General features: G+C 43.5%; 1 protein-coding gene across 2 annotated transcripts in view; it reads left to right on the plus strand.

The window, feature by feature from the left end:
• The first annotated feature begins 1,078 nt into the window (after nt 1–1,078).
• Nucleotides 1,079–24,050, plus strand: part of slc27a4 (solute carrier family 27 member 4) — a 36,151-nt gene continuing 13,179 nt past the window's right edge. The window contains exons 1-13 of one of the 2 annotated variants that reach the window (XM_056290591.1): nt 1,079–1,245; nt 3,014–3,175; nt 8,466–8,676; nt 9,971–10,154; nt 11,101–11,259; nt 14,575–14,644; nt 14,846–14,937; nt 15,154–15,263; nt 15,559–15,768; nt 16,918–17,044; nt 19,103–19,240; nt 19,398–19,562; nt 20,471–20,617. In XM_056290591.1, coding sequence (XP_056146566.1) covers nt 3,015–3,175; nt 8,466–8,676; nt 9,971–10,154; nt 11,101–11,259; nt 14,575–14,644; nt 14,846–14,937; nt 15,154–15,263; nt 15,559–15,768; nt 16,918–17,044; nt 19,103–19,240; nt 19,398–19,562; nt 20,471–20,617 — 1,774 coding nt within the window. In that variant the 5' untranslated portion in view covers nt 1,079–1,245; nt 3,014. Of the gene's footprint in view, nt 1,246–2,758; nt 3,176–8,465; nt 8,677–9,970; nt 10,155–11,100; nt 11,260–14,574; nt 14,645–14,845; nt 14,938–15,153; nt 15,264–15,558; nt 15,769–16,917; nt 17,045–19,102; nt 19,241–19,397; nt 19,563–20,470; nt 20,618–24,050 lie in introns of those variants that run through there. The other variant, XM_056290590.1, reaches the window with a different exon arrangement.

The raw sequence follows: 24,050 nt of genomic DNA on the forward strand, positions 1-24,050 counted from the left end.
GACCAGACTGCAATAAGGCATTCTGTGCTTAGAATGAAGAGGTGCAAAGTAAAAAATAAAAAAAGACCCATGCCTTTTAGTTGACTGACTACAACCCGGTGTTGATGTATATTATGATATGTGACATTAGGGTGCATTTTTCCTTTTCTCTTTCTCTTATTGTTCGCAGTAGTTGAGTTTGTATTGTGCAGCACAACTTGCGTTGAATTTGAACGATACAGTACAGAGGGAATCCCGTTTGAAATAGCTGAATTAAGAGTGGGTGAGAAGGGGTGTGGGGGGAAATAAGTGTGCACTTCCTCCTACTCCTTTTCCAACGTGTAGCAAATAATCCGATGCATATGGGGATTTGTTCTCTCTTGAGTTTGATGTGTGGATTTATTGATCACTTCAGATTATTGGCAATGGTTTATCCTGCTTATTTACGTGTTGGAAATAAATCATTAATATTCCGTCGTAATTTCACCTTGTGCTGGTCACCCTGGCTCCCTGGGGCGACACGTGCCTTTCAAAACACGTAATAGTTTATAACGGACGATATGACATATCGGTGAGCGAGCGCTGAATCGGCGTGACCCGGGGTAGACCCCCACCCCCCTCCCCACCCCGGGGTAGACCCCCACCCCCCTCCCGGAGAGCAAACACTGGAGGTGGAACGGCTCCTTTTACGCCGCCTGGTTCCGCAGCACGGCCTTGTCACCGCCGGGGTGGAAGCAGCCCGACGTCGGTTCACTGCCGGTCGGCGGCAGAAGGGCCGCATTCTCGTCAGCGCCGCAAACCCCGCCCCTGCGCGAGGCCAACCGGGAATTAGATTGGGTCGCTCTCCCGTCAATCACCGCTCACTCTTGACACGCCGGCGAGCAACGAGGGGGGAAATGGGCGGGCGCACCGGAGGGGAAATTATAAGGTCGTTTGAACTAGCGCCGGCGAGCCGGGAGCTTATGGGCGACAATGGGGCAGGAAAACGATAGCGGCGACGGACTTGAGTGGACGATGCACATGGGCCCAAAGTCGAAAGGTGTTAGGCGGGTTTGATTGCCGTCACACTGGGGGGGGAGGAGGGGGAGGAGGGGCTGTTCCGTGTGTGTTTTTTTCCTCTCTCTCTCGCTGGCGCGTTTCTGTTGAGTGTCGCCGAAGAGGAGCAGCGGACGAGGGCCACAGCTTCGCGTAAGCCGATCAAGGTGGAATCGCGAACCGTCTCAAGTGACTGCGCACAAGGTGTGACTGCGTGGACGCTTTCGCCAGGTTTGTAAAGAAGCAGCCCTAGCTCGTGTACCCCCCACCCCCCCCCTCCCTACAACGCTTAATTTCCGTATTGGTTCATTATCATTTCATTGACTGGCCGGGGCAGACGGTCCTTACAACCTTGTCATTGACCACCTCGTCGAAACGACCCGAGAGCGGCCTCCCGCGATGTAAACACTCGTCTCGTAGGGTGGACCAGACCAAAGGCTGTCAAAGGTCATTGCTGAACATGGACGGCGACTCATTAAAAAATAAAAAAACAAAAACCCCGCCGCTGTCAAGCTGTCCACCCGCTTACTTCGCTTAAGCCCGCGATGGCGAAAAAGCCGCGCAGCGCTGTCCCGCGATCGCCGCTCGTTACCGTAAACCGACACCACGTCTCCCGCGACGGCTGGAGTAGTAGTGGGGCGTCTCGGCGCGAACGGGGCACATGGCATCGGGGGACATAACGGGGCGCACTACCGCAATATGATGCTGGGCGCCTTTTAAATTTCCGGGTATAGCGGGAGCGAATGACGGAGCCTCTCTCTCATAGCTTTCACTTTTCTTCTTCTCTTTTTTTTTTTTTTGCACCGCGCGTTACAACCACGGGATAACTCAGGCGTCTCCTGCAAAAAAAAGCCCACTCAGTGTCAGTCTACGTTGCACATCTGGTGTTTAAATCGCCACGGCGAAGGCGTCCTTTAACCACCCCCCCCACAGCCCCCCCACAGCCCCCCACACCCATATACGGACATAACTGACACAAAGGTTGCCATGTGAGCCTCTCGCACAGGCTACTACTGTCGATGAGAAAGACTTATTCGTCAAAGTTGGCCTCCAAAATAAGAATTGTGGGTTTTTTACAGCGTAATGGATAATAGAGAGGCAGTCGTTTGAACCTGTCGTTTTACTGGCTTTTGGGTTGATCGTTCTGTCTGTCAGGTACCACTGAACACCTGTGTAAACACATTATGTCCTCTAAATTGCCTTGTCAGATATATCCCTAGACTTGTCCTTGGGTCTGGGCTGCCTTATGACTTTTGGCTCCTAGACCATTTTTTATTTCATCATAGGTGACGGAGAAAGAAGATCAGAACTTAGCTAGTCCCTACCATGACTTAACAATGCCCTGTGACTTTTGGCTCTATGTGATAGTAATGTTGGTTCTATGTAATGATATGCCCAATACGTTTGGCTCTATGTAATAGTAATGTTGGTTCTATGTAATGATATGCCCTATGACCTTTGGCTCTATGTAATGATAATGGCTGTATTTGATAATATGCCCTATAACTATGAATGTGGTTATATGTAAAATATGCCCCATGACTTTTGGCTCTATATAATAATAATGTTGGCTCTATGTAATAATAATGCCACATGACACTGCCATATGACTTTTGGCTCCTAGACCGTATTTATTCCTTCATAGGTGATGAAGAAAAAAAAGATCAGAACTAAGCTAGTCCCTACCATGACTTAATAATAATAAAAATAATAATGACGTTTATTACAATGCTCACAAGCTAAATCAGTTTATCAGAACAGACAGTATGTTCTGCCGAAATCATACCAGATAACATGTTTTTTTTTGTGTTTTTGTCAAGGTGGCTGCTATGCATAACAGTGCAAATATGCTGATTCATGAGCAATTTCTGAGGCTAAAGCACCCTTTAATCTTCCATGTGTCAGACTTACATTCAGCCAGAGCAGTGTGTGAAATATTCTACAATATATTTTCTGTTTTTACATATATGAAGATGTGTGCATATGTGCCTTTTTGCAGGATGCTGCGTCTAGCATGTTGCACAGCCCTGCTGTTCGTACTGAGGTTGCTCGCAGGCCTGCCCTGGTACCAGGTTCTCCCGGCCATTCTCATCTTCTACCTGGGTGCAGGAGGATGGAGCTTCCTAAAGATTTTTGCAAAAACAATTGGCAGAGACCTACAGTAAGAACGGGGATGTGTTTGTGTTCACATTTGTATATTGGGGTGGGTTGGGGTTGTGTGTGCTTGCAGGTGCGAGTGAATTTCTGTAGCCAAGGAAATGTCTAAAAAAAGTCATGGACTTTAAAGAATGTGTCTCCTGGGCCCACAAAATTCACAGGGAATTATTATTATTGTGAATGCCATTGAGATTCCATTTTAAACTCGTCAAATTTGTAATGATGAGCTACGATTCTGGCAAATATAGTAAACATTTTTGAATGAAGTAATTACTGGATAATATCTGTTCTGACTGAAAAAGCCCCAAGACATAGTTGAGGTAGCAAAAATAACCCTTAATGTCATCCATCATGACCAAATGGGGGTTATGATCTGGTTTTATATCATGCAGTGTGTGTTCTTGGGTTTTAACAGTCCTGTCAACCTTGATGTTGCATTTAAACACTGTTGTTACTTGCAAAGAGTAGGGATAATTGAGCTATTTATCATAGAAAAGTAACAGAACATCATAGTTATTTGTTTGTTTGTTTTTTTAGTTTGATGGACTGGGATGTTTGTTTTTGTGCGTGGGAGGATATGAGCATAGTGACCGCAGAGAAAAATATGTGCATTTTTCTCTACTTTTATCGTGTAGTGTATGTGCATGTGCATGTGAATACTTGCATGCAAATGCTTTTGATAAAAAGCAACTTTTGAAAAACAACTCTGAAGAACTCATTGACCCAAATCTAAAATGCCTTTCCAACATGCTAATTTTTCAAATGACAGAAGCCAGCTGCTAATGTCCACTGGAACGATTAGAAACCAGAGAAGCTGCATATTCTTGTAAAACAAGATTGAACTCTCAGGCACGCAGGTTAAAATACATTTTAGTGAATAGGCTAAAGCGAGGGATGAAAGGATGGTCTTTCAATTGTCTACCTTAAGCTAATGTTTACTCTAGAGTTACCATGGTAATCACTTTGAGGTTGGCTTCCCTTTTTCTTCCCTTGATCGTTTCATTAATGATGAAACAGGAAGTAGTAAAATGTGTCCTCCTTTGAACTGTCCGCGACAAAGAAGCCAGAGTAATCTGACCTGTAAAAATGTGCCAACGGATGGACGTTTACACCTTATAACAATTGCTGATAAAGAGACCTCTGCTATGTTAGCCCACAAGTTCTTGGATATTTATCATGTTATCAGCGAAAAATATGGGAGGAACGGTTGTGATGAAACGGTTCTTCCTGGCTTCTCTATGAACTCATGTGGCCCATAGGTTTCAGTGAGTGAGCCACTGTTGGCCAAATAGTAATCTTTTATGCTACGATGTGCCACAACTCATAGAAAATGGCAGTTAATTTCATCAGTTCTCTGCATGTTCATGTTTTACTATAGAATTATATCAAATGCACATGATTATACCGCAGGATCGCTTGGATTTTGACAGATAAGGCTGTGCAATAAGTTCTATTCTTTGTGGGCCATTACAGGTCTTGGAGTATATGCGGTGAAATCCAGCACCTTAGTATTTTAGCCACCCGCCTCACCTGTCACTCCTCAGCTCTTGCTAAAGAATGGTTTGAACTTTTAAATGTGGGCAGCTGAAAGTTAAACATTGACAAGGTATTTTACATGCATGACTAGCAAGTGAGCTACGCAAATGAGGTAGCTCATAGTGCCTCACGATTTGGTGAAATAGTCATATTGTGGGCAATATTGCAATTTGCAGTATAATAAACAAATTTTACATATACAAATAATACAAATTTGTCGTATAATACACATTTGTCATGTTGCCGCGACATGTAGCGACTTTCATTTTGCATGTTTTACACAGTACCTCTTTCTGCTCAATATCGCTGAGCTTGAATCCAAAATATCGCCATATGACAGAGGTTGTGTTTTTTTGTTTTGCCACCAGTTCATCAGCGTTAACCTGCTCGTTGTCATCGCTGTCCATGTTTTCCTTCTTTGAAGTCTGCACATGACACACCGGATAGTCATGTGACCGTGCACTGCACACGTGTCACTGCCTAAACAGAGACTGATTGGTTATCTCTTAATTACGGACGTAGATATGCAGACCGCGTACAAACAGACGTTCACACATACACATTTTATTATTTAATTAAACTGCAGCCTTTTGCGGTTATATAATTGCACAGGCTGACATCACAGTTGCGATTAGATTAATCATGCAGCACTAGTAGCGAGCTCACGTAGTAACTTTCGTAATCTGACGCCATTAGGCAGAGTTTTAGCACTGGTTTTCAGTGGTGCACCTACACTGCACCATTCAAAACAAGTGCTACCATAATGAAAAAGATAAAAATCAGTGATGCGTGATGTGTCCTTCGGGTAGAATTTTAGCTGTTTTCACTCGGGCGACAACTAAAATCCGCATGATGGCCAGCTTAACTGAAAGATAGAAAGAATCCTGCATGTAATGAAGCGAGTGTTGCAAAATAATTTTTTATCTATCCTATTATTACCTCTGCATGTCAGCATCTTTACCTGTACACCTGCGGTCAATGGAACATTCCCAAGACATACATATAGTATGAATAGTTCTGAGACATACATATAGTATGAATAGTTCTAAGACATACATATAGTATAAATAGTTCTGAGACATACATATAGTATGAATAGTTCTGAGACATATATATAGTATGAATAGTTCTAAGACATACATATAGTATAAATAGTTCTGAGACATACATATAGTATGAATAGTTCTGAGACATACATATAGTATGAATAGTTCTAAGACATACATATAGTATAAATAGTTCTGAGACATACATATAGTATGAATAGTTCTAAGACATACATATAGTATAAATAGTTCTGAGACATACATATAGTATGAATAGTTCTGACCACAGAAATAGAAAGGAAATAAAAACTTCCAATATTCTCTGACAATAGCTTATCTTAATTGTATGGATCTTTGATAATGCATGGAATATATCAACTCTTCATGGGCAGATAGGCATCAGACATTATAACAGCTCTGAGGTATTTTTGCAAAATTGTAACGTTTTCAAATGGTATTGGTTTGAGCGCGGTACATTTCATTATATACATTAAACACTGTGAAAGTTGGTAAATGTAGTAACATTTACTCTGGGTAAAAAAACTATTTCTGACCTTTCTCTACTTTTGCAATAGCCCCTTTTTTTTTAAAGGAACTCTAACAAGCCAACAATTGTTCAAATAAAACAAACTACTATAACTCAAAGAAACGGGTTTGATCACGAGTTAATCCACATGATCTGTATCTCCAGTATCTTCAGTAGATGATAGTCAGGTTCTCTTGTAGGACTAGAATAAGCTCAAGACAAACTGCTTTGTTTTGAATATAGCTGCAGCGGGCTTAAATCGTGCTGGTTAAATAACACAAAAACAAATTATCTGCTGAGATGGACTAACACATGACTGCACTGTTGTCTTATAAAGGAAATATTTTGATTCTCATCATCATCATCAGTGTCTCATATAGTCATCAGTTGAATAAGTTGACAGCTGCTGGCACAAATAAGTAGGTTTTTATGATACATAGTAACTATGATGGTAGATTATTATAAAGAGTTCCAAAATTTGGACACCTCTTTCATGCTTGGATTATAAACTTGATATTTATTCCAAAGACGTGTCTCTCTGTTCAGATAAGAAAGGCAGACTTTGTCCAGTTTTCCTCCTGGCTGCTCTCGCTGCTGTAATGTATTATCGCCACACACTTCTCCATCTGCACTGGAAACCTTTTGCGCAGTGCACGTAATGGTTAAATTACAGTCAAAGTTACGTAACCACACCAGAAAACTTGTCAAATGCGTTATGTTTCACGATAAAGCCAACTAAATGTTTGTTGTGATGGCTTACTTACATTATCTCAAGCAACTTTTAAGTCTCTTCAAGTTTGTTTCCATACTTAACTGAAATGAATGGAAACCAATGGCTGCCTAGAGGGAAGAAAAACACATTCAAACAATCTGAAAAACTGCAGCATTCTTTGGAAAATGGTCAGAGGTAATGTAAAGTGGTGGCATGGCTCAGGAGGTAGAGCAGGTGGTCTAGTAATTGGAAGGTCGCTGGTTCAATTCCTGGCTGTTGCGGAGAATGTGTCGAAGAGTCATTGAGCAAGACACTGACCCTTTAACTGCTCCTGATGAGCAAGGTCGGTGGCTTGCATGGCAGCCTCCGCCATCAGTGTGAATGTGAGGCATACACTGTACAGTGCTTTGAGTGGTCAGTAGACTAGGAAAGCGCCATATAAATGTAGTCCATTTACCATTTAAAGTATACACAATATGTAGTAAATGGGCCACAACATGCAAAAACACCAGTATGGTCCTTAAAGTTTCTTCTGTTGGGCATGCAGAGGCCACTTGGGCCAACAGTTTACCCAATCTGTTTATCCAATGTAGTATGCAGCACAAGGCCAGTATTTTCAAATTCATCCATGTTGGAGAGCATTTTTGAAAAGATATAATTTCAGTGGTCAAAAGCACTGAATTAGTTTGGATGCAAGACAAAAATGGAAAATATATGTTTTCAGATTTATCCATGTTAGGTTGGACATGGCCTTAGACTCCATGCATTTGCATTGTCTATTTACAATGACATCTATCAGTGGTGTAATGGTGTTTAGAGATGGGTGTCACTTCTTACTGCTAAAAGTTTTCAGTCAAGGGCGTCCAGGTAGCGTGGTGGTCTATTCCATTACCTACCAACACAGGGATCGCCGGTTCGAATCCCTGTGTTACGTCTGGCTTGATCGGGCGTCACTAAAGACACAATTGGCTGTCTGCAGGTGGGAAGCCAGATGTGGGTATGTGTCCTGGTTGCTGAACTAGCACCTCCTCTGGTCGGTCGGGGCACCTGTTCGGGGGGGAGGGGGAACTGAGGGTAATAACGTGATCCTCCCATGCGCTACATCCCCCTGGAGAAACTCCTCACTGTCAGGTGAAAAGAAGCGGCTGGTGACTCCACATGTATCGGAGGATGCATGTGGTAGTCTGCAGAGGGGGTGGAACAACGATGGCTCAGAAGAATGAGGTAATTGGCTGGATACAATTGGGGAGAAAAAGGGGGGAAAATCCCCCCCCCCCAAAAAAAAAGGATTTCGAGGACTTGACTCTAACGGTGTTGGGAAAACATTGTGCAATAGATATGAGGTGATTGCTGCCAATTTATAGTTGTCTTCCTAGTTTATAGTATTGCCCTTCGTGCAAAACACATCCCCTGAGGACGATACCTTTTACCATCTCCGTTCATTTATAGCTCTACCTTTTCTCCTCTCTCTTAGTGCTGCACACGTCCTCTTGCAGGTTAAAATGAATGTGAGCCGCCATCTCAGAAATAAGAATACCATACCTAAAATTTTTGCTGAGACAGTGCAACGCCATGGGGACAAGACGGCACTGATTTTTGAAGGGACTGGAGAAAAGTGGACCTTCAGACAGTTGGATGAATACTCCAACAGGGTAGCTAACCTGCTCCTGGAACGCGGCTTCAAGGTAGGACCTTAAAATGAAATATTCTACACAGCATAAAAAACCAGATCTTTACTGGAATCTTAATGGTGTCATTTTCGGTGAAAACAGATTATGTTTTGGTTACTTTTTGTCCCCTTTTTAACTCAGTAGACTGTTTTAATGACTCTTATTGTATTAAAGATGCTGCCAAAAAGATTTTACCCAACAAACCAAATACAAAGAACCAGACGATGTTCCCATTATTACAGCAAAAGAAACTCTGAAGAACAGTTGTTTTTCGAGAAATCAATGTATTCATATTTTCCATAAAGATCAAGTTAATGCAGTCACCAAATGGAACATTTATTATTTTCCGTCTCCATATGTTACAAAGAAATTTAAAGTGCGTTGACTTTGATCAGCCCTTTCTCTGTGTGCTGTTATTTTAGGGCTTATTTGATTAGAATAGATATCAAGTTATAGAATAAGATATTAAGTGGTGTTTATCTACCTTGAAAGACTCCCTAGTCAGTATACTGTGTTTTTGGGAGGGGGAAACGGTAACCTTATTCATTAAGCAACAGTTTATAATCAAAAGTAAAAGAATCAAGAGACTTATGTTAGTCCCTACATGAGTAGATGTGGTTGCTCTGCTCATTTATTTAGAGTAATGTATCACAACAGCTGCTGTGCATTGACTTTCAGGCTATGTCAGAGTTTATCTATTGAGACTCTTATAACGCTGAGCCAAAATTGACCTGTAGTTTCTGTTCAGAAGGAACAATTATGGTTTTGGTATGAAGAAAATATAAGAAATATAAAGTGTAGCGTTTCAGCAGATAGTTATCAGTGAAGACATTCAAAAAAGAAGAGATATGGGCGTCTGGGTAGCGTAGCGGTCTATTCCGTTGCCTACCAACACGGGGATCGTCGGATCGAATCCCCGTGTCACCCCCGGCTTGGTCGGACGTCCCTACAGACACAATTGGCCGTGTCTGCAGGTGGGAAGCCGGATGTTGGTACGTGTCGTGGTCGCTGCACTAGCACCTTCTCTGGTTGGTCTGGGCGCCTGTTCGGGGGAGAGGGGGAACTGAGGGGATTGCGTGATCCTCCCACGCGCTATGTCCCCCTGGAGAAACTCCTCACTGTCAGGTGAAAAGAAGCGGCTGGCGACTCCACATGTATCGGAGAATGCATGTGGAAGTCAGCAGTCCTCCCAGGATCAGCAGAGGGGGACAGCTCGGAAGAGTGGGGTATTTGGCCGGATACAGTTGGGCAGATAAAAGGGGGGGGGGGTCAAAAAAGAAGAGATACTCTATCTGTTGTTTCCTTATAGGAAGGGGATGTGGTGGCCCTATTCATGGAGAACAGATCCCAATATGTGGGCCTCTGGCTCGGAATGGCTAAAATTGGAGTAGAAGCTGCCCTCATCAACTTTAATTTGAGGCTGGAAGCTTTGGTCCACTGCCTCACCATCTCTAATGCCAAGGCTGTGGTCTTTGGGATGGAGCTTAATGATGGTAAGAAAGGACTTTGTGTGGTTTGCATTTTGACAATTGTGAGATATGATGTGATTTGAGGCGTAGAGAGAAGAGGGTTGAAGGGTTGAAACTAGATTAATGAAAACAAGGTGGGCAAAAGGGCCAAGGTCTAATGCCGTGGTGCTTAGGTTAATGTTGAAGAATGACTGGGGTAAAGAAGAGGTAATTGAGAGATGAATTGTTGCTTTCAGCAAAACAAGATTTAAGTTCTCGGACCTGAGCTGGTCAGAGGAGATGGACAGATCAATGGATAAAAGAAAAGGAGCCTACGTTGTAAAAGAAAAAAAAGGATAGATTTCCTCTTTTTTTTTTCCTTGTTGGGTGTTTTTATAGCATAAAATACCAAGTAGTTTACCAAGTTCTCCCACATAAATTAGAGACCTATTTCAGTGTCTCATCACCCTCTTTTCTTTGATGATCCAGTCTGAAAGCCCCTGATGTTCACAGCTCAAAAGAAAGAATGATTTCTGGCCTGAAATTTATCTCAAAGACTTTGTGTTGGGTTCTTTATTTATTACATGGTTTATGTCTTTGGAAACATAGTTTTCCTGCTAGTCAGCAGGCCAGAGCTAGTCAGCAGCATCAGCTGAGCCAGGAGAAGAAAAAGGGCATTACATTAAGCTGCACTTTGTAGGAGACAATATTTGTTTTGTTCATATCAACCGCCTCCAACTATCCAAATGTACTCTCCCTATTCCTACCCAAAACTCCTTCCCTTTCTCTTGCCTGTGATTGTACCACCCACCTGTCTGACTTTATCACCGGGATGAAGTGATTCAACCTTCTGTGATTTCCTTACCTGGATTATTGAGCATGCATAAAGTCAAATGTTGAGATGCTGGATAGACACTACGTCTCAGGGGGCCATTTGATATGTGGAATGATGTTGATTTAAATCAGTTGCTCTCTCTCCTTTTCCCCATAGCTGTTTATGAGGTCCATACATCTATGGGGAAAAAAGTTCAGATGTTCTGCTCTGGGGACTGGGACCCCAAACGGGTTCCGCAAGGGACTGAGTGCCTAGAGCATCTGCTGGCTTCTGCCCCCACCCACCTGCCCAGTGGGCCACAGCGCTGCTTCACAGGTCAGGAAACATGTCCATCAAATTACGTATAACTAACTTGGGACACAGCTTCACAGTGGTATTTTAAGGTATAAAAAAAAATAAGCTACTTAGGGAAGGTCCATTTGGGAAGTCATCTCAAGTTGATGTCTATCATCTTGGTTTCTAGACTGTCTTGCACTTGCTGGTTTCTAGAGAAACTCTAAATGGCAAAGTGAAAATAGCGATAAACTGGTAACAAAAAGTTATTTTTCTTCTTACTTAGTGATACATGTGAAATGAACTTAATTGTCGGCCATATTATTTTTCAGTCCTTCCCCATGTAAATAATTCTAACACAGCAGCCTTTCAGTTGCCTGGGACGTATGTATAAATGTATAAAAACTGCCCAAATCTTTTTTATTTGTTAAAAAACTTCATCATGACTTTCATCAGTTCTTCTAAACAAAGACTCAGCTGAAGATTGCAAAGTGTAGGTTAATAGCCTAATGTGGAGAGCACCGGTTACTGAAGAAAGTCGACATTATGACTGAAATCTGTCACTGACATAAACAAATGAGTGTCTTACATATAAATCTGTTTAGAAAGTCTCATGCTGTCTAGATACAATTTTAAATTGAAAAATGAGACTTGCCTCTAAGCGCAAGACACTTGAGAACTATCTCACACCTGCAGCAAATGGCCTTCAGCCTGTGGCAAAATGAAGCGGATAATGATTAAGTTATCATTTAGGGCTCAACAGCAACAGTTTCTTGTACACTCTTTAAAGCCTCTGAGCTCCCTAAAGAAAATACCCAAGTCCCAAACTTAATCTATTTCGCCTTATAAATAATACAAATACAGGAAGAACGTACCAAAATCCACCGCACAGATCTTAAAGTGAACAATAAATAGGCAAAATGGATTTAAGCACATTTAAGAATATCTGTTCGTTCTTTACAAGATATTCACAAAAAACAACTGCAATATTTATTTTTTTTCATGGCAAAATTACAAATTAAATCTCAAACATTTCTGGCTGTTCTTGGACAACTGCAGCATGTAAGACCCATCACCTGTTGTTTTCTTTTCACTTTTTTTTCGGTATCATCAAACGCAGACAAAGTCTACTCTTGAAAAAAGCTAGCCTGGGCAACATGGAAATACTATTTCAACAGAAAAAATAAAATGCAAACACAAAATAATGAGCTTTTTTTTTCATTTTTTTATGCAAAGGCACCAGACAGTTAGCCCAGACAACATTGGCCTTGTGTACTAGGCTAATGCTAACTTGTGGAAATCCCCCAAGAATGCAGTGTCCAAAATGTGTTTGTCAGGTTTTACATTTAACCAAGTAAATTTGGAGCTGGAGCTGTGTGGCCCCTCTAGTTGAAAAGAGTCAGCACTCTGTCTTATGGCGTGGGTTTAAAGATAACTCGGTATGAATCGTGAATGGTTTAGGCGATGTATAAATGCTTCACACAACGATAAATGTGGCAAGCTTCTGGAAACCAGTGAAGAACACTAGTCAAAGAACGCATTCTGGCACCCACACAGCCTCTGTTCAACACAAAAAAATAAGGCCATAAAGTAAATATAGCACTTAATTTCAGTCGTCCCTTTTCAGGGCTCTGAGCAACAGTGAACACACCTTCTCCAGTTTCGCTCAGTGCACTGGTCTCTACCCCTGCATACACACCCAGAACACACTCATTCATAGATAAAAAAAGGTGCCTCTTACACTAAATAAGCGACCCCTGATTGCCCCTGCCTCAAAACGTATACACAAACTACCCCATTCCTGTTGCCATTTAAGTGTTAGAGCACTCGCATTAAGTTGGAATGAAATGAACTGACTGTGCTGCTAAATACTTAGCATGATAATTGTGCAATAATACATGTATTTAAAGCACTTCATTCAAGGACAACATGCAACACTGCAATTCCTTGTGTTGCTTTTGTGATTTCAAAGGTATCTCTATTGTTTCCAGATGGGGCCTCATTCACTGCAGAGTTCGCATTTGTGATAATGGCAGTGTGCAAGATGGACGGCACAACACTGTCTTGGCTAAATTGTGCTGGGACAGTGATGGGACTACATAATGCTGTGTTTGCCCTAGTACAATTGCTCTCATTCGGGAATTGCATATTATTTGCTAATCAAATTCTTTGCAAGCAGTCTCATCAACATAGCCAATATTGCCACATAACCACTTTGTGCTCAATTTGGTCCACCAAATTCAAGACTCTCTAGGGGTTACAGTCTTAATAATAATTTTTATTTTGTTGTTGTTTTTGTAATATGTAGAGCACTATGCATACATTCCCCAATAAGAGCTCCTGTAGAGAAAGTGCCTTTTTGTTATATTGGTTTATATCTCTGCTAATCTTTCTTGAGGTAGCCTGAGAGTAATGGTCCTATCATGTGCTGTGTATTTACTAGAAAAAGATAGCATTAAATTGTCTGTATCCATATATTAGAGAAATAACACCATTTCTGTAATACACAGGAATACGTGGGTTATTCTGATAATCAAATGATGATCAATAAGTGTCTTGATGCATGCTCAGTAATCCAGGTGAGAAAATCAACCTGGGTTATTGAGCATGCATCCAGACCTTTCATATTTGCAGTTTTCAAAAAGCTTAAAGAAGGCCAACTATACTGTATACCTGACCTTATAAATTAAAAGGTTTAGTAAAAACTAATTGTCTAATTGTATAATACTTACTCCACTTATGAACTTATTCGATTAGATAATCAGGTAAAAAGGTATTCATAACAATTTTTAAAGTCCTGGGTTCGAACCCCGGGATTGTCCAACTTTGGGGGGGGGGTCATCCCAGGTCGTCTTCTGTGTGGAGTTTACATGTTCTCCCCATGTCTGCGGTGGGTTTTCTCCGGGTGCTCTGGTTTCCCCCACCATCAAAAAGACATGCATGTTAGGGTTAATACTCCTGTCTGTGCCCCTGACTGAGACATGGCAAGACAAACTGGAGTTGGTCCCGGGGTGCTGCGTGGCGGCTGCCCACTGCTCCTAGCTACACAGCTAGGATGGGTTAAATGCAGAGCTGAATTTCCCCACAGGGGATTAATAAAGTATCTCAAAATACATTTTTTTTTACAAAAAATGCTGAATTTGAAGCTGCCAGGGAAGAGGAAAAGAGGAAGGCCAAAGAGGAGGTTTATGGATGTGGTGAGGGAAGACATGCAGATGGCTGGTGTGACAGAGGAAGATGCAGAAGACAGGAAGAAATGGAAACGGATGATCCGCTGTGGTGACCCCTAACGGGAGCAAAAAATGTCCGATTTTGACACATAACTTATTATTGTCCCTCCTGTGTTATCTGTTTCAGATCGCCTATTTTACATCTATACATCAGGAACCACTGGGATGCCCAAAGCTGCCATTGTGGTTCACAGCAGGTATGCAGAAATCCTGCAGCCAGCAGCCTCACACATACATACACAACTGCTTTTCCTTTGCTGAATTTTGCGGTCTTTATGTTGAATGTGAATACTGTAAAATAAGATTTGGGAGTCTTATTGCCGAAATGTTGTTCCAATTTAATTTTCTTAAGTGTTGTTGTTAACTCCACTACAACCCTTGGACCATACTTCTGACAGGTACTACCGTATGGCAGCGTTGGTGTACTATGGCTTCAGGATGACCTCAGATGATGTGCTGTATGACTGTCTGCCACTCTACCACTCCGCAGGTATGATATATTAGTGTGTGTGTGTGTGTGTGTGTGTGTGTGTGTGTGTGTGTGTGTGTGTGTGTGTGTGTGTGTGTGTGTGTGTGTGTGTGTCTCTCACAGTGCATGTCAGTTTGTAAGGATGAAAAGCTCAACCACTTGAACACCAATCAAACAGTATTTCTTTATATATATTTGGTGTTAAGGCTGGTGTTGCGTGCCCTCCTCTGTCGACAGGTAACATAGTGGGGGTAGGACAGTGTATAATCCACGGCATGACTGTGGTCATCAAAAAGAAGTTCTCCGCCTCGCGTTTCTGGGATGATTGTATCAAATATAACTGCACAGTAAGTCAATTCATCTCCGTTATTTGCACAACAGCCTACTTCCTTGTGTTTAGTTGACACATTGAAGCCCACACTTCCTGTCATTCTGCTTAAAATACAAATTCAAAACTGTCTTAAATAAGTTTTTTTTTCTGCAGATTAGAACTTTCTGTTTTAGACTAATGTAAACTGGGGCATAACCAACTAGGTAAACACCCCAGTCCTTCAAATCAGTTTTGTTCACCACTTACGTATGTCCTCTTTTGTCTCCTTTTTACAACACACACACACACATCATCATCTTCATCATCATCAGATTGTGCAATACATCGGAGAGATCTGCAGGTACCTGCTGAATCAGCCAGTTCGGGACACGGAGCAGCAGCATCGGGTGCGGATGGCATTGGGCAATGGTCTGCGCCAGTCCATTTGGGAAGAGTTTACCGGCCGATTCAACATCCCGCAGATCGCTGAGTTCTACGGAGCCACAGAATGCAACTGCAGCCTGGGAAACTTTGATAACAAGGTGGGAATCATTTAAGTATAGCTGACTGGTTTGGTGCAGCTCTAGTATGAGGATATAGGTGGTGCTTTCCCCACCAGGGCCACACAGACAGATAGAGCTTGATGATCAAACTAAGAAGCATAATCAGGAATCAGGGACCTTTATTTGTCATTTCATTCCATGCGCTTGCGTACATGAAATGAAACAAACTATCATTTCCCCCAGCTCACAGCATTGCAACACAAAGACAAAAACACATATCCAAACTACAAGAACACATATCCAATGTACAAAAAAACTACAAAACCACATATATCCAACATATCGAAACATTTTTTTACTGTCCAAGATGGCAAACGCCAGGATGACTGTTGGAACTGCTGGTCTGCATAGGCTAGCAGTTAGCTTAGCCTGCCCCGCTTCCGCATCCTTTCAGACCGGCAGTCCTCGGTGTTTCCTCCTCGGGTGCAGCTCCAGGCAGGGCCCTGGTCCCTCGACCCACCAGACGCAGCAGACCAGGCTCCCTCAGCCAATTCAACGCCAGCTCTCCCAGCCAGACACACCTCCCTGCACTCCACACGACGACACCAAAACCACAGTCAATGCTAGGCGAGGCCGCTGCCAGCCCACCCTCGGTGTTATCGGAATTGCCGGTCTGCATGGGCTAGCCCTTAGCTTAGCCTCCCTGCTTCCGCATCCTGTCAGACCGCCCTCGATGTTTCCTCTTCGGGCGCAGCTCCAGGCAGGGCCGTGGTCCCTGGGCCCACAGGATGCAGCAGACCAAGCTCTCCCAGCCGATCCAGCACCAGCTCTCCCAGCCATCAAACGAAGACACAAACTTAGACGCAGATGTGAACAAAGACCCTGCATGGATGGTACTGGGTGAGGCCACCACAAACATAAGTTTGTGCCACCATCTTCTCACATCGGTACTGGGTGAGGCCACTGCGAATGTGTGAATTCGTGCTGCCATCTTCCCACACTGGAAGCGGAAAAGTCTTTAAAACAAGTTTAGGAAAAGACAGATTGATTAATCAGGGGAGTACAGGACTTGCAGCATCATCTTTGTTGTTCTCATTTAGTTGGAGTATTCAGCTCATTTAAAGGGTTCTGTTAACCTAAAACCCATCAGACTGGTAACTTTGTTGTTGTTGTTTGTCTTTATTCTAGCTGGGAGCGTGTGGATTCAATAGTCAGATCCTACCCTTCATTTACCCCATCAGACTGGTGAGGGTGGATGAAGAGACTATGGAGCTGATTAGAGGACCTGATGGAGTCTGTATTCCCTGTAAACCTGGTAGGTTTACTGCCACGTATTTACACATAAACCAACACATAAGCCTGCTCGGTTTACTGTACACAGTGACTTGATGTTTTTGTCCACAAGTAATTTTATGCAGGTTAAGTTTATTTGAACTTGCACCTCTATATTCTTTTTTAAGCCCAAATAAGACCGTTCGTAGCAGTTATTTTGGTGTAGACATCAGCAATATCCTCCCTGTGAACCAAAATGCATTGCTAGGATTTCAGACAGTTAGAAAACAGTAATTAAAGACGTTTTCTCATATTGAACATTTGGCAGATTTCATTTTGTCACTCTTTATACATCTATGGTTTGGTGGTTTTTGTATTTTGCCTGTCGCACCTTTTGGCAATGTACATGTGGTACATATTTTGCCAAGTGATAGAGGAATATTTCTTTATCTAAACACGTTAGCAAAAAAATCTAACATTGATTTTGGATCGTGTCATAGCCTTTGCCTTTGAAGTGAGTAAGTATAGTTAGAGCTGCAGAAATCAGTTCTAACACTGTAACATTCAATAGTGTATTCGGATGTCTTTATGCATGCTCAATAATCCAGGTAAGAAAACAAAGAAAGTTTAATTTACAGTTGAGGATGAGGATGTGCACATCCTTGATAGGGAGGAACACTGGTTTGAACAGGGAGTCAAAGAGGCCATCTATGTTAAGAGGGAACGGCCATCCCTGAACCGAGGGGGCTAAGTGTACATCTGTCATCATCTTACAATGCTGTGATTACAAAAATTCCCAAATCCTCTGTGAATAGTACACATGGCCATTGAAACTCTGGTTAATGGTCATACCCATATTGGCATATGAAACTGGTTGTTGGTTTCGGTAGTTATGCCACTGTATTGTTTATAAGGGTGGGGATACCTGCAGTCAGTTTAGACTGAAGAGGTCACTTAGATGAGTGATGAAACGTTTCTGTCAATAAATGTTGTTTCCAGATGAACTGATTCAACCCTCTGTGAGTGCATTTGGATATATAGTGAGTTTTAGGTCTGTGTAATACTTATCATTTTAATATTCTTATTTCAAATTGTTCATAGAAAAGTAGAATTGAAGGGAATTGGAATGTTGGGCCAATTTTTTTCAGTTTTCTCATTTTTGTTTTATAGTTAAAAAAAATTGAAAATTGCATTATCGGTACCTGAGATAAAAATTAGGCATTTGTGTTTTACCACAAGTAGCTTTGGGCTAAACCATTTCCACAGGGGGGCGCCGGACGAGTCAGGAAGCTAAACTTCATTCTTATTGGTCTGTTGTGTCGGTGAGTCCCACCTACATTCAGGGGGCCAAACATGAAAAAAATTGAACCCAAAATCCCAATTCTGCATGTATTTGAGGAGCAAGCAATTAAGCTTTTGAAATATTGAATCCATTTTTCTAATTTTCAGTTGTTGATTTGAAATAAGAAAATTGAACTGTTCAGCGTTATATGGACTATTTTAAGTTTTCAGCTGTTTTACTGTTGACTGTATTTTGATTGTTGGGCGGCACGGTGGTGCAGTGGTTAGCTTGGTCACCTCACAGCAAGAAGGTCCTGGGTTCGAGCCCCGGGGTAGTCCAACCTTACGGGTCATCCTGGGTCGCCCTCTGTGTGAAGTTTGCATGTTCTCCCCGTGTCTGCGTGGGTTTCCTCCGGGTGCTCCAGTTTCCTCCCACAGTTCAAAGACATGTAGGTCAGGTGAATCGGCCATACTAAATTGTCCCTAGGTGTGAATGTGTGTGTGTGTGTGCGCGCACGTCGGCCCTGTGATAGCTTGGCAGCCTGTCCAGGGTTTCTCCCCGCCTGCTGCTCAATGACTGCTGGGATAGGCTCCAGTGACCCTGAAAGCAGGATAAGCGGTTTGGATCATGGATGGATGTATTGCAATTTACCATCCACTTATTTCTCTCATGAAAAAAATCCATCTTTCTTCATATCTCTATCTGCTTGTCTCACTGTACCAACCTTTCTCGCTTTCCTCTGTCTCTCCGTTTCCCTCTGTCTCTTTCTCTGCATCTCTTGCTCTCTTCCTCCCTCTCTATCACTGTCATTCTCCCCAGGTGAGCCTGGCCAGCTAGTTGGAAAGATTATCCAGAATGACCCTCTGCGGAGATTTGATGGCTACGTCAATCAGTCGGCAACCAGTAAGAAGATATCCCACAGCGTCTTCAAGAAGGGGGACAATGCCTATCTGTCAGGTTAGATTTAGAGATGACATAAACTCGCAAACACAAACTGTATTTGTACTCACACATAAAATTGCTTCCTTTGTAACCTAAAGTAAAGGCGCAGTATTTCCCCTGCCATGTAAAACCTGTAAAGGAATGAATATGGTTCCTCTTCCTTCCTTGCCAGGTGATGTGCTTATTATGGATGAGTGTGGCTACATGTACTTCAAGGATCGCACGGGAGACACTTTCCGCTGGAAAGGAGAAAACGTCTCCACCACTGAGGTGGAGGGGACGCTCAGTAGACTGCTGGAAATGAAAGACGTGGTTGTCTACGGAGTAGAAGTACCAGGTAAGATTTTCCAACATGCAGACTAGATTTCTGTTTTCCTTCTGGATTAAGATAAAGAAAAACTTTGGGTTGAAATAAGTTTCAAAACATATATAGAGCAGGGGCATCCGGGTAGCGTAGTGGTCTATTCCGCTGCCTACCAACATAGGGATCACCGGTTCGAATCCTCATGTTAACTCCGGCTTGGTCGGGCATCCCTACAGACACAGTTGGCCGTGTCTGTGGGTGGGAAGCCGGATGTGAGTATGTGTCCTGGTCGCTGCACTAGCACCTCCTCTGGTTGGTCGGCGGGCCTGTTCAGGGGGAACGGGGAACTGGGGGGAATAGCGTGATCCTCCCACGCGATACATCCCCCTGGCGAAACTCCTCACTGTCAGGTGAAAAGAAAAACGGCTGGCGACTCCACATGTATCAGAGGAGACATGTGGTAGTCTGCAGCCCTCCCTGGATCGGCAGAGGGAGTGGAGCAGCGACCAGAACGGCTTGGAAGAGTGGGGTAATTGGCCAAGTACAATTGGGGAGAAAAAGGGAGAAAAAAAATCATATACAACATTAAAGGGTTTATCGTGAGTTTTAAATCAGCTAATTTATACATGAATAAAAGAAAAAATAGTGATATAAATGGCCACTTTACAGTATCCCTCATTATGAGGGATGTATTCACATACACATGCAGATTTCTGTGTTTCTGCATCTGCTTATCATACCGTAACTTGCTGTTATTGTACATGTCCATAGTTTGGATATACGTGTTGTTGTAGTTTTTGGATATGTGTTTTTGTGTTTGTGTTGCACTCCTGTGGGCAGGGTGAAACGATGTTTCGTTTCATTTCGTGTGAATAAAACGACAAATAAAGCGTTCCTGAGTCCTGATGTGAGTAAACTCGTCACCCTTTCTGCCTGTACAGGAGCAGAGGGTAAGGCTGGCATGGCAGCGATCGCTGACCCCTCCCACTCAACTGACCTGGAGAGGTTTGCAAAAGACATGGAGAAGGTTCTTCCTTCATACGCCAGACCTGTCTTCCTCCGCTTCCTTCCAGAGGTCAACAAGACAGGTGAGCAGGAAGTCGAACTGCTCTTTTTTACTGCGTTCTCTTTAAAAAGCTCCAAGAACACTCAACATTTCAGAAATCAAGCCTATCATTTTGATTTTGAGTTTGGATTTGAATGGCATTGAATAGACTGTGGTCATGGAGCTTGCTTGAGCCTCACAGGTTGGTCCTCCATGTACCCTAAATTTAAGTAACAAGCTGGTCAACAAGTGAAAGTAGTAGACTCATAAATTGCAATAAATGTTTGATGGATATGTTTTCTAGATCATAATCAAATGATTTCAAGCTGGTTTGTGCAATTGCGGTGTTAAAATACATCTGGAAATAGTAACAGGAAGTCCCAGGTTACGAATGCCCGACTTACGAATGCCTGTACTTACAAACCGACCTCCGTAAAGCCTATTATTTAAAAAAATCGAGTTACACACAATGGTTTGTACTACTACTACTACTGACGAACAGACGGACTAATTTGCGCGACACTCAAAACACTGCACATTTTAGACGGTTTGTCGGCCCGAGGGAGAACAGCGCCACGCCGTCGTCGCCATTTTAAGTTGGATCGCATAAACACTTGTGTGTGTTGTGTTTTGACTTGGATTTTTCATGTGTTTACCCTCGTAATCGTGGCTTCAAAGCGTAAATCTGATGCAGGTGATGGTGATGCACCGAAGAAAAGGTAAACGATCACGATTGAAACAAAAGAGGAAATAATAAAGCGTTCAGAGAGAAGTGAAACGCTCTTATCGTTTTTTCACTTACCCGGTGAGGCGGGGAGGCGAGCCCCGAGCGGGCTCTCGTTTCTGGCATCAAACGGCCGGCCTCCGCCAGTCGCGACCCGCTCCGGGACAGTGGCAGGTGGTGTAATGATCTGTGCCCTCTGGCTATGTTAACTTATAACATTAATAAAGCAAGGACGACTTCTCTCGTGCTGGGTGTTTATTCACCGACCGGATTCCGACTGACGTTGTTACGTACATCACGTGACTTTGTTGTGGCGCTACGGAAAGCCGTAAGGGACATTAGCAAATCAAATATTACTAGCAAATATTACATCTCCCTTTTTCTGAAAAGTGCTGCTTTCTCTGCAGAGATACAGACCACGTTGAGCACGTTTATAAGCGAATACAATCTTAATAAGAAAGAATATGAAAGTGGAACTCTTATATAACTGGACTGCAACAAAGTAGTGTAAAACATTTCCCTCACTGTCTAAATGTGACACCGTAATAACATTTCATCTTTTTTTTTTTTCATTTCATTACTGGTAACTGCAAACAGCAGGTAGGTACACAAGGTAAGTGAACGCTGTAAATATTTCTTTTCAAAACATAGCAGGTATAGTACAGGTTGGTGTAAAATTCTCTTTTTTTTTAACATTCATAAGTCAAGGATTTGTCTTGGTTTGATCGTGCGACCTGACCTCGTGGTGTAACCAGGCTGTGTGTCTGGTTGTCGCTGATTGTTCGTGTCTGGAGGTTCAGCATGCTCTTGCTGATGGGCTTGTGTGTTGTTGTTAGCGCTGGTAACAGTCTGCTGTGAAGTGTGTGTGTGTGTGTAGTGTGAGTGTTCACTCTGCTTTGTCGCAGGTGTTGACGGTTGCGTTGGTAGATCTGACCTTCTTTGGTTTGGATGTGGTAGCTCCTGTCTGTGTTCGCTGGTCTTTCCACAGTTGCAGGTCTCCAGGATCCATCCTCCTGCCGGAAGCGGATTGGTGTGCCTGCGGGCAGGTGGGGCAGAGGTTTGGCTGTTCGGTTGTAGTATGCCTGCTGGCGCTGTTGACATACCTCTCTCCTTTTGTGAACATCCTCCTGACTGGCGATCTGTGGCTGCAGGTGTTTTGCTGTTGATGGGAGAATGGACCGCAGCCTCCGACTCATCAGTAGCTGTGCCGGTGATTTCAGGTTGTCCACCGGTGTGTTGCGATACTCCAGTAAGCTCATGTAGGGGTCTTTGTTCTCAGCTTTGGCTTTGTCCAGGATGCGTTTGGCCGTCTGGACAGTCTTCTCGGAGAGGCCGTTGCTCTGTGGGTAGTGGGGGCTTGTGGTGGTGTGTGAGAAACCCCATGTCTGTGAGAAGTTGCGGAACTCACCAGAGCTGTAGCACGGACCGTTGTCGCTGATGATAGTCTCGGGGATTCCGTGTCGAGCCATTGCTGCTTTCAGCTTCATGATGACGGCAGATGAGGTGCAGCTGTAAAGTCTTTCTAGCTCGAAGAATCTGGAGTAGTAGTCCACAGTGACTATGAAGTCCTGTGAGTTCCATGTGAATAGGTCTGTGCCTATCACTTGCCACGGCCGCTCGGGTATGGCGTGTGACATCATTGGTTCCTTTGCATTTGCGCTGCGCCGTTCTTGGCATATGCTGCAGTCTGCTACCGCATCCTCGATCTGTTTCCCCATGCCAGGCCAGAACAGTAAGTCTCTTGCTCGGCATTTGCTTTTTTCCACGCCAAGGTGGCTGGCATGGATGCGCTGTATCATGTCCTTGCGAAGCTTTTGGGGGACAATGATTCTCTCACCTTTGAACAGGATACCGTCCATTTCTGAGATTTCTGCTCTGTGGTTCCAGTATTCCTGGATGCTGGGCGGGCACTTTTTCTTTGTGTCTGGCCAGCCAGTGAGTGTGGCTCGTCTGAGTGCGGTGAGCTGTGGATCTTGCGCTGTTTCCTGCTTGATTTCTGTGAGTCTTGTGTCGCTCACAGGGATGTTGCTGAGGACTGTGTGCACTTGGGCCTCCATCCCTTCCTGTAGGTCACTGTCGTGGTGTTCTATTGACTTGCGTGACAGTGTGTCGGCCACCGGTATGTCCTTACCGGGGCGGTGGATGATTTGGATGTCGTATTTTTGGAGCGCCAGGATCATCCGTTGCAGCCGGGGTGGTGCTGCTGCCAGTGGCTTTTTTAGTATTGCCTCCAGAGGCTTGTGGTCTGACTCCACAATCACTTTTCGTCCATACATGTACTCGTGGAACCTCTTGCAGCCGAAGACCACAGCGTAGAGCTCCTTCTCTATCTGTGCGTAGTTTTCTTCAGTGCTGTTGAGTGACTTGGACGCATAGGCAATTGGTTTGCCATCTTGGAGCATGACAGCCCCAAGGCCACTTTTGGATGCATCCACTTGGAGTCGCAGCTCTTTCTGCGGGTCGAAATATGAGAGTACTGGACCTGGGTGCTGTGTAATGAGATTCTTCATCTCTTGGAACGCCTTGTCGTGGACTGCATCCCACACAAACTCACTGTCCTGTTTCAGAAGCTGTCTGAGGGGTGAGTTTATCTGTGAGAGGTGTGGAGCGAATCTGGCGAGGTAGTTGATCATGCCGAGGACTGTCTCCAGCTCTGCTTTGTTCTGTGGGGGTTGCATGTCCTTGACCGCCTTCACTTTGTGTGGGTCTGGTTTGATGCCTTCGTGTGAGAGCGTGTGGCCGAAGTAGCTTA

The sequence above is a fragment of the Lampris incognitus genome, chromosome 12 (genome assembly GCF_029633865.1).
Source record: "Lampris incognitus isolate fLamInc1 chromosome 12, fLamInc1.hap2, whole genome shotgun sequence".
NCBI lineage: Eukaryota > Metazoa > Chordata > Actinopteri > Lampriformes > Lampridae > Lampris > Lampris incognitus.